This window comes from Nelumbo nucifera, chromosome 7 (genome assembly GCF_055504915.1).
Source record: "Nelumbo nucifera cultivar China Antique chromosome 7, China Antique-T2T, whole genome shotgun sequence".
Lineage (NCBI taxonomy): Eukaryota > Viridiplantae > Streptophyta > Magnoliopsida > Proteales > Nelumbonaceae > Nelumbo > Nelumbo nucifera.
The window spans coordinates 25,781,979-25,793,109 of NC_142655.1; the positions used below are offsets into that span (position 1 = coordinate 25,781,979).

The 11,131-nt window shown below is 36.0% G+C and overlaps 1 protein-coding gene across 4 annotated transcripts; it reads left to right on the forward strand.

The window, feature by feature from the left end:
• The first annotated feature begins 976 nt into the window (after nucleotides 1-976).
• Nucleotides 977-10,041, forward strand: LOC104593447 (protein ABIL1-like). 4 transcript variants are annotated; one of them, XR_016078550.1, is made up of 10 exons: nucleotides 978-1,333; nucleotides 2,823-2,905; nucleotides 4,899-5,049; nucleotides 5,143-5,242; nucleotides 5,336-5,428; nucleotides 5,547-5,631; nucleotides 5,767-5,819; nucleotides 6,000-6,106; nucleotides 9,464-9,705; nucleotides 9,843-10,041. XR_016078550.1 is itself a non-coding variant. In XM_010253285.3 (9 exons), exons 1-9 carry the CDS (start codon nucleotides 1,247-1,249, stop codon nucleotides 9,602-9,604), a joined length of 900 nt encoding a protein of 299 aa, XP_010251587.1. In that variant the 5' UTR covers nucleotides 977-1,246; the 3' UTR covers nucleotides 9,605-10,041. The 4 variants fall into 4 exon arrangements, 3 of the variants coding, with proteins under 3 accessions (XP_010251587.1, XP_010251588.1, XP_019052637.1); XM_010253285.3 differs by having other exon boundaries at nucleotides 977-1,333; nucleotides 9,464-10,041; XM_010253286.3 differs by having other exon boundaries at nucleotides 1,062-1,333; nucleotides 5,342-5,428; nucleotides 9,464-10,041.
• Nucleotides 10,042-11,131: the final 1,090 nt, after the last annotated feature.

Sequence of the window (11,131 nt, forward strand, 5' to 3'; positions counted from 1 at the left end):
TTGCCCTGACTGAAGCCCGTCTCGTAGCGAGCAATGCCTGGCCGGTGCAGTCTCAAGTCTCAACTCTCACCATGGAGTTGCTCTTGCTCAGTTTGGACCGGTGCACGTGCATCCTGACACCCAAGAGATGGTCCACCCATTTTCTTTCCAATCGGTCGTACGTGAGCAACACGACCGAGAGTGGAAAAACTCGGTCTGCGGCGCACGGCAAAAGTTATTCCAACGTGAATCTGACCCGATCCGAAAAACGTGGGTTAGGGTCTCTATCCAATATCCAAATTGAAAGGTTGAAAGACATGACCCGACCCGATCTGAAAAGGTTTTGGGGCGGATTGGGTCATGGATCACCGCAAGATCACCTCTTTTCGCACCAACATTTTCAAACTAGTGTTGACTCAAACAATTGAAATTTGTATGGTTAAATCGAAGGTTTTAGAAATTGTATTGGGTGCAAAACCATTTCGGCCACTAATTCCTGAGTCAAACGGTCTGATCATCCGATTCGAATGAATGACCTGTTCTGATTTGAAATATAAAAAGTGGTCAAAAACCTTTGTTTGGGTCAACGGTTGACAAATTCAATTATAAAGATTAGCAAGTCGCTGAGTAAGTCAAGTGTTTTTTGTTCAAAAACGGTTTTAAGGTGAAACAGGACCCAAATGAACCGGTCTGGTCTGATTTTCGAAACCATGGTTAAATCCATATTTTTAATAAAAAAATCGCTGAATATTTTAGGGGTTAGGATCAGGCTCTGCCAGCCTAAACTAAAAACTTGACCTGATCCGGAATTACTCGAAGTTGTATTGGCCCTGCTCATAGCGGACCCGACCCGATTACCAGATCATTAGTGATCATAACACAACCCACTAGAAACTTCGTCAGTGTAGATCTTTGGCACACATTATCATCTCCCCTCGGAAAGCGACGACTACCGTTTTGTTTCCTTCCTTCAAACCATGACAGCATGACTCAACTCCATGAGAAGTCTGTCAAAAGTGCGAAGGTGTCGACCCTCGAAGTCTCAACCACCACAGATAACTAAATCATTTAATACTCACTTCGCAATAATAACGCATTCCTCGGATTTGCTTTCACTCCACTCTCAGTCTCTGCTTAAGTTAGATTTCCCACCAAAACTTAACGCCATTATCTATTCATCAAATTACTTACTTTTTTTGCTTGCCAGTGTATCACTGTATCCGCATTTTCTCCCTCTTGTAAATCTCATCCCCGGAGAGCTCTAAAAATGCAGCAATTACGGCCGGAATCTTCGGCCATGACCTTTGATGAGATTTCCATGGAGAGAAGCAAGAGCTTCGTGAAGGCTTTACAGGTCAAGCTTCTTGTCCTTTTTCCTCTCTTTGCTTTCTAGATCCGACTTACCTCTTCTTGACGACATTTGCTAGGTTTGTGGTTTAGATCTTTTTACTTCCGGTGATTCTTTGCATTGAAATTGACTGTTTTTGGTGTTCTTAGATTTCGATCTGTTTGTCTATTTTCTTTAGATTTCTTGGCTACTTTTATTTTATTTTATTTTCCTGAGTGTCTGATTGAATTTTACTTTGGCGCCTCTATTAGCTGAATGACATTGTTTTTTAGAATACTTGGTTTCGAGTTCTGGTCTTTTTGTAATCACGGTTTAGATCTTCTCTTTAATCTGTACCTTTCTTCGTTTATGGGGTTCCCTCGCTTTTTTAAGTCTTCATTTCAAGTTCCAATGTGAGAGCTGTTGCGAGTGACATGCCTCTGTCCTGTGAGCTTAATAATATAATTAATCTCTTCAGTTTTATTTCTGTATACTAAGCTAAGGCTATTTGATATAAGCCTTTCGTTTCTGAAATTTTACATATTTCTGATTCCCCAACCATACTTCTCTTTTTTTTTTTAGAGATAGAAAAATAAGTTAAAAAGAGGAAAAAAGAGGAAATGAAAGTCGATGAAAAATTACCAAGGCAAAATCTCATTACCATACAGAATCAGACTAAAGACCTACTTACAGACGTAACTTGATTTTTATCATTTTTTTATCAATAACAAAGGATTTCATTAATCAATAAAAAGAGTAAATAGAGTACAAAGGGAGGAGATAACCTCTCTTATCATTTTTTATCACCGTTTTCACATTCTTCTTGAATGATGGAGTGTCATTCTTCAGCAGTAAATTGTTTGCAGTTGGTATAACTCTGGTTCTAAAAACTTAAATGTTGCAATTTAAACCTCACATGGACAATTTTTAGTTGTACTAGATCATTGAATTTTCCTGTCCTTTATGGAAATTTAATTCTTATTAGTCGTGATCTTTGGTTAAGAAGCCAAAGAATTGAATTGGCCATATACTTCTGGACAAATTACAATAAAAGAAGAGACAATTCTCCACACTTACATATTGACATTATGAAAAACATGATTATAATTGTATCAGTGTCAGAATCATCCTTCAAACTGTTGAAAAGATCAAAATGCTACATCGGGCCTGTCTGAAAGTGAATTCATCAGAGAATGCTACTTTGCATGCAAAAGATTTTAACAAGTTCTTTCCCATAGAAATGGTTTTAGTAATATGAAACTATACAGTTTTTTTATTATTATTGGAAGGCCATTCAGATGTTTCTATGTAAATTATTTAATTGGTGCTTAACCTAATGTTTAACTGTTATTGGTTAAATAGACAAATCTGCCACTTCCTGGATAGCTCAAGTATCAGCTCATAGCCAAATACATCACTGCAACTTATTCTTCTAGACAGATTTCTTAGCATGATTTCAGTTGCAAAGATTATTGCTTGAATTCTGCTTTGATCATTATGCTAGTGTCTTTTTCAGGAACTGAAGAACCTAAGGCCTCAGCTTTATTCTGCTGCCGAATATTGTGAAAAATCATATCTTCATACTGAGCATAAACAGATGTAAGTGTACTTCTTCCACTATTACTTTTAAAATAATATACCTGTTACATGATAAAGCTTCTCTATGGTTTGAAAGGAAATTCAAGTGTATAGTTGTCAAAGCATTAAACACTGGTGACTATTTGCTGAGTATAAGGTGGAAAAGGGACCCATGCATGTTCATATAAATGAGTTGCTTTTATAGGAAAACAGATTTCTTTTGCTTCTAATGTTAAAGAACTAAACATTTCCAAAATTGGCAACAGGAAATATGGACTGTGATTACACTTAAAAAACAAGTAGTGTGTATCTGTTATGCACCACTTGCTCAGTTAGTAGCATGTGCTTATACAAAGCACCCATCTTGACATGTAGGTATTGGTTCCACTACTTGATTAATTAAATGGTGAATCTACAATAGTAGATCTTATTTCAATCAAGTGACTCAACATTATATTTATAATAATTTTTTCACATAGATCCAGAATTTTTCTCTATAAAATCATAATAGATGTTACACGACTGATGCTCATGATCTCCATACTAGAATTAAATTTTCTGGCCTGGCCTTATCTGATAACAGACCCTCCCTAGTTAGAATCTGCTGTAGGCATATCTATAACATTTTGATGATAAATATATTTATCGAAAACAAAACAGTTGATGATAAATATGGTTGAGTACCCACAAAGTCCAAAACCTAGATACTTAAACACCTACATTTTACCTTAATATTTTTTATTACTTCTAAATGGTTGAAAATTTATGGCTCTTTAGAATTTCATTGTGTAGTAGAAACATCTTTTAATTAAACAAAGCAATTTAGAATGGCTATCTTTGGAAAGGATCAAAAAGAGCACCTTAGCACATTTATGTTTAGTGCAACACAAAAGAGCCTTTTTTTGGAGAGAAATTAACCGATTATATTAAAGAGGAGCTCCAAAGGTACATGCAGTGATGCACAGCAGAAAAAAAAAAAACACTCAGATTACAAGGCAGATTTCTGTCACTATACAAAATTTCCTTGTGGGTACCAAACTTGGCCAAACAATCCACCATAAAGTTTAACTCTCTAGGAATCCAAAAAAGTTTTGCATTCAGCAAAACAAGATATCTCTGGCCTAGGTAATGGCCAACCTCCAGGGGCCACCATCCTTCTCCCAAAACCACTTAACAGTATTAGTAGAATCACCTGCAATGGTTAAAGAAGGCAAACCCCTTTCTTTTGCTAATCTGAGGTCTGTACATGCAGCCAAGATCTCTGCTTTTGTTGAATCAGCAATCTTAATTGGACCACTGAATACCACCAAATGCTTCCATCCCTCCTTCTAAAGACACCACCAATCCCTGCAGTTCCAGGATTGACTAGGGCACTTCTGTCAAAGAACACTACTTGGAATCAGCTTCAGCATTGTATTTCTGTTGGTCTCCATGTCAATTTGGTTGGGTGTCTTTGTTATTTCTTTTTGGGTTTATGAAAGTAATGCCGGAAGGTAAAGGGAAGTTTGGAAATAGGGTGTTGGGTTCGCTTTTTTTTTTTTTTCCCTGGTGTATCAGCTTCAGCATTGCATTTCTTTTGGTCTCCATGTCGATTTGGTTGGGTGTCTTTGTTATTTCTTTTTGGATTTATGGGAGTAATGCAGGAAGGTAAAGGAAAGTTTGGAAATAGGGAGTTGGGTTTGTTTTTTTGTTTTTTTTTCCCGGCAATTCTTATCACCTAAAAAACATAATCACCCAAAATCTGTGTGACTGCATAGTTAACAGTTCAGTTAAGATTTGTATATTTGGAGGGAGTGACTAAAGTATTATTACTGCATATTTACATAGGATTTGGAGCTCACAACAGCAAACTAGTTGTTTCGTTTTCATGTAGAAGTAGAACATGAGTTATATACTTATTTTTTGTAATTGTTGGTTTATTGTCAAACACCAAAAAAATAAACATGAGCATGGTAACTTTGTTGTTGGCATCATTGTGCTTATTCTTTGAACTGAGATGGAAATTTCGTACCAGGGTGCTGGACAACCTGAAAGACTATGCCGTACGAGCTCTTGTCAATGCTGTTGATCACCTAGGAACTGTTACTTACAAGTTAACTGATCTCTTTGAACAACATAAGTTAGATGTTTCAACAATGGAGCTAAAAGTTTCTTCTCTTAACCAAGTAACTTTCTTTCCTGGCACTATCAATTGATAATCTTGCTCTAGAAAGGATCTCAGTGGATAGGAGCTCACCTAACTTTCTATGTTAATTTAGCAACTTCTCACTTGTCAAATATACACGGATAAAGAAGGCCTTAGGCAGCAGCAGTTGTTCACAGTAATCCCCGGGCATCATAAGCATTACATTTTACCGAGTATGAATACTATTGTTATTGCTTATGTTTGCAAGTGGTAATTAGCATAATGGGATGAATTGTAACTTTTTCTTTCCTGAAATTCTAAGCTAGATTCAGTCAACAAGAAAGTGCAGTTTAGTCCACAGATACAGATAGATGCCAGGCAAATGCATATTCAAGCAAGACCTCGTTTTCATCCTTCAGGTATCTTGTTCCTTCTGTCTTGGCATATTCACATCTTTATTTTGTGTGTGTGTGAGGGGAGGGGGGGTCTTATGCAATGTATGAGTTTATTTTTATTAGTTGGGTGCACATTCACCAGGCAACCCTCCATCACAAACTCTTTCCTGGCATTTAGCCTCAGAAACTAAATCCACTCTGAACAGGAGCGAGCACACTTTCATAGGGTAAGTTTTATTATGAGAAATTGAATTATCAAAAAATAAATATGATAAATTGTGTGTTTTTTTAAGTATTACAATGAAATTGCTGCTCTAATCTATCTGAAAGCTTAAAGGTTTTGAGATTTTCTTATAATGCAGCATGGAAGACACAAAAGCTTCTGGAGCAACTTCTGGAGTTTTCCAACTGTTGGGTGTGTAATGCTTGACTCTGTAGATTTAGTTGATTATCTAGTTTTTTTTCTCGGTTCTAACTAATAATTTTATGGTTTTACCATTTTACCATTTCCTGTGCTCGTTGTTTTATTGTTTGAAGTTACATTGCCCATTATTAAACCATTATTTTCTTCTGCTGCAAACTCTTGTTCTTGCAGGTTCTGAAGAAGCTGTATCATCAAAATCCACAGCAGCTTGTCTTCACTCAGCTAGTGGAGGTCCTTCTTATAATACAGTTCTGCAAACTTTTTGTGTCACAGAGAGGGTAATGCTATAATCAACAGCTGAGGCTATGTCTGGATAAGCTTCTACTTTTGAGCTTTGGGCTGTGGTAAAAAAAATGTGACATAAAGTGTTTAAGTGTTTCTTTTAAAAATATAATCTAAAGTCAAAACACGTTAATCCCAACAACATAAAGCCTAAAACTGTGGCTTTGTGCTTTGGGGCTTTAAAAACACAAATTTTGAAGCTTATCCAATTGCAACCTAAAGCAACATAGACATTTCCAACACTCTTATAAGTGAATGATTGAATTGTACAAAGTAGAACCATGAATGTTTTTAACCAAAATTTTGAAAATTGGACTAAACTGACTGGTTGAGCCACTATTGGACATCAAGCCAGACCAATCATAACCATCTGGTTTTGGTGGTTTTGAGGCTAAACTGCTTAAACCAGGAGAAACAAGGACCAGGACCCTTTCTTTTGCAAGGTCTAGTCTGGTTTTCAGAACATTGTTATATAACACAGAGTTTGTTTGCTTTGATTATGCTCTAATTATATCTAATTTATCCATTTGGTTACATAAAATTTTTCTTTCTTTTTTGGATATATTTTGTTTACTTTGTTTCATATACTATAAGGGCTATTTTAAGATGCAGAATTATCAGAATTGGATAGTGTTTATTTATACAGTTCAAAAGTTGCTTTCATGGTTCTTTAACTTTGTTTGCGTTATTTTATTTTTTATGGACTTTAAATGTGCTACTTAATGAAGCAAAACAAATGTTGAGGATACAAAGTTAAGGCATCATTAAGAGTTTCAAGTTTTAAACTATTTGAAAATTGTGAATCTCCAACAAGTATCTATTCATAAAATTCTAGAAGAGATCTGTGCGATGCATGAGGTGGTTTTAAAAAGATGCTCATGATACATTCAGTTTCTTAACTGAAGTGGTCGTGGGTAAGCTTAAATAGCCCCATATTTAATTTCTTATTGTTAAAAAAAATAAAAACACACACACAAAATTCTAAAGGGATTGAAAAGAAATATGAGGAGTCTGAACTGCATTTTAGAATATAGTATAGATAAGGCCAAGAATCACTGGACAACCTAGGGAACTGCCGGTGCTTCTCATGGTGGGGATTGGTGTGTGATCCTCACCTGCTTTTCAGTGGAACCTTTTATTCAAATTTCAAAGGACTACATTAAGTCATACTTTTCTTCCCTAGAAATGCATGAGAAAATGTGAGAGGGTGGGAGATGTCAGTTGATAGGGTGCTGAAGCTGAAGGAGAGAGATCTGGTGAAGGAAAAAACCTAAAGTATAGACGTAGGAGAGAGATCTGGTGAAGGAAAAAACCTAAAGTATAGACGTAGCAAGTTAGTAAATGAACTCTTTTTTTTTTCACCAGGGAAGGGGACAGAAATCTATTTTTAATCTCTTAATTGGTGACATTGTGTTTAATGTTTAATGATTAAAGTTGCAGTTTGGGAGCTCTATTCGAGTACTCTAGAAGTTAATTTTACTTGAAGATAGATTTAGAATCTGATGCAGTGGTGTTATCATGGTCAGCAAATCATGACCTTCTGTGGAAGCCTTGGAAGATTGAATTTGGTAGTGAAAAAACAAACATATGAACCCCAATTAATGTTTTTCAGTACAGAAACAGACTAACATATAAACTTAAACAGAAACTTGGCAAATTTTTGGGTGGGGTCAACACCCCAGCCATCCTCTAAGGGAGGGTAATTGCTTAGAATGGTTATCCTAGCTCCCATGAAGTGTGTGAATTATAAAAGAAACCTAAGTTCTCACTTTGTTCTTCCCAGCTGTAGTTGTCAAGGCGACGCCTAGGCGGGTGCCTAGGTGACAAGGCACCCTTTGAGGCTCACCTCGCCTAATCACCAAACAGTTTTGTATTATGTATTATAAAGTGCTTTTTTATTCTTTATTTTTTGACATTATAATTATAAAATTGGCACTATTAAACTAAAATATTCATTTTGTGTGTTTATATACTAATTTTTTTTATTATTTTCTTATTTGTTAGGGTTTAATCAATATAAACATTGCTAAATTCTGTATTCAACCCTTAAAGACTTTAAAACCCGAACCAATAAGTAAGGAAGAACTTAAAATGTTGTCTAATCAACACATTTTCTACTACTACTACTACCTACTACACATTTTCTAATCAACACATTTTCTTTTCTTCTTTTCCTATAACAAAAATAAGGGTTCAGCCCCTATATTTTTTGAATTTTCTTTTCCTTCTTTTTCTTCTCATGAATATGTTGATTTTCTATACTTTAACATGAACTCTATACTTTTCTTGTGAAAATTATGAATAATTATTAAGGAAATATGGTTATGGTACCTAGGGAACTACCCTAGGATCTATGTTTTCTACATAAAATAATCCATTGCCTAGGCAACAAGGTGCCCCCCTATCGCCTAGCCTTGCCTTGGCGCCTTGAAAACTATGTTCCCAGCTATTGAGTTTTTTCTATTTTGTGGCTTTTATTCTATTACTTTTCAGTTAATTTTCACTCTTATAACCATGGTAGGATTTGAACTGATCAATCCAGTGGTTTAAAAGGCACTCCAAGGTTTCACAAGCAAAGATTAGGTGATAGTATTATATTGATAAAAAAAAAAATAGGTGGCAGTATTATATACTCAACCATTGAAAACTTCCCTTATTTTACTTCTTTCCTATCATGTAGTGCAACATTTGCCATTAAAATCTTATCTATAAAGAAGAAGGAAACGTTACCAAGACTTTAATTTATGAAATTCTTTTCCCTGAAAGAAAATCTATAGTTCTGTGATTAAGCTGTTGGTACAGCAGGCTTCTTGTTTCATGTTGAAGGGATTGATTATGTCTCTTGTTTTTAGCCACGTTTGATGTTATATACCCCATAACGAGAAATTTACTGCTATAATTGTTTCTGTAGTCAATGTACATTTGATCTGCTAAATGCCTAGAGTTTAAACTTTTGCTAGAAGTAACTAGTTTTCTGCATTAGACACAACTCAATTGGCAAGCTGGTGGTTTCTTATGTCTGGACATGATTAGGTACACCTGTTGGTTGAGTATGAGTACGATAATTTAAATCAATTTTTAAGCTTGATTTTTGAGATTGGGGTGTATTTAGGCCTCTCAGTCAACTGTACAAAATGTAAAATGCTCCAATGTGTTACCATTGTTAGCCTCTTCTTTCCTTGTCAGCAGTGAGAGCTTAGGGAGTAAAGTACTGATAAAAAAAAAAGGAGTTTAGGGAGTAAAGTGTGCATGAATCCATATTGTATTGAATTATCAAATATTGATGCTTCAACTGGTCCTTAAACATCTTAGTAGAATTGTAGGAACCGTTATAAACTTGTCTCCTCTTGCAGGATACTTCAGAAGGATCCAAGTCATTGATGGCATTCAGGTCCTTGGACAATATGGGTCGTCATGAGATCATTCGCCCCACTGTTCGCAGTAAAAGCATGCTGTCAGCATTCTTTGTCAAACCCAAGTCATCAAAGCAGTAGGCAAATTAATCATGTGAAGTTGTGACAACCAGAGAAACCATCCTGCAAAATTCTCCATCTCTTGCCATCTTTCCTTCATCAACTGCCCAGTTGGAGTTTGTGTATGTGTGCCGACTGGTAGAAACATTTCTTCAATACTTTGTATTCTACAAGGACAAATCTGTCTTATGATCCTATATTGTCCAATTGCTGAATTTCATTAGGCGTCTTTCTGAAATCTGTCATATTTGGGCCACAGGTCATCCAAGGCATGTCATCCTGATCAATTGCATGTTGATTCTTCAGTGTAATGGGATTGTGTGGTACATTTGTTTTCCTCTTCTGCTTCGTTCCTTCACTATGTATAGCGCTTTGCTTATAGAGCATTGGATTCCATTTAATTGATGGTCAATGAAAAATTTATCTCGTAAATCACATTGAAAGACTAGTTGTTCTTATCTCTTCTTAAAAGACCAGCTGCTCTTGATCTCTTCTTATAATATTCCAATTGGTCTGCAACCTTGAAACCATTTGAATGGAAAATATGATTTTTGCAAGTTGACCCCCTGTTTGTTACAGATCATATCTTTCAGGCCCTGTTTGCTTTTCGGTAAGTTATTTGTTAAATGCACTTACCTGGACCAATGTTCTTTTATTTTTCGGGTAAATAAGACAATGACCATTTTAACCATAAAAATTCATTATTAAAAGGGGCATTTTTGTCCCATCCAAGTGTTGATAACTTTCCCCCTGGTAGAAAAGTTATTTACCCACCTGGAGATGGATATCTGGGTAAGCGATACTTAATAAAATCAAGGTTCAAAATATCGATACATCCGGTATGCTAGTATCAATACTCCTTTTGGTGGTTTTTTTTTTCACCAACTGGTTCAGGGGAGCCGGTTTAGGTCTTTGCCACACCCTGAACCGGTCAGACCACTGATACACCCACTGTAGGAGCGTATCGGTGGGGTGCCGGAACGATACGTATTGACCGATACGTGTTGTTACTTTGAACCTTGAGTAAAATACATTTTCCCTGGTCCCCACATAAATCATGGGTTTCTTGGTCATTGGGAATTAAAATTCCACTGACCAACTTTCCCCTCTCAAAATCTAAAATATAATCCCCCTCAATATCAAATTGAATGTGGCAAGAGAATATTTACATTTTACAGATCATATGTCGAGATTGTACCAAATTACTTGGCAAGAGGATATTTACGTTTCTCTTTTATTTTCTTTGCTTTATGCATCTCAACTGTACTTTAAAATGCAATATCTTTTACAGAAGGAGACCTTTAACAACACAATTCACGGTCCCTTGGTTTACAGTTGAAATCAGAATTGGAATTTTTTGGAATCGGAATCGGAATTGGAATTTCAGATAAAATTACGAATGAGAATTGAAATCAGCAAGAATGAGAATGGGGTTCCGATTCCAGACCCTATTCCAGTGAACCAAACGGGGCCTCAGTGATTCTGGCGCATGACAAGTATTGACAACGGGGCACAAAAGAAAAATCTATGCTGCCAATCTGCCATACC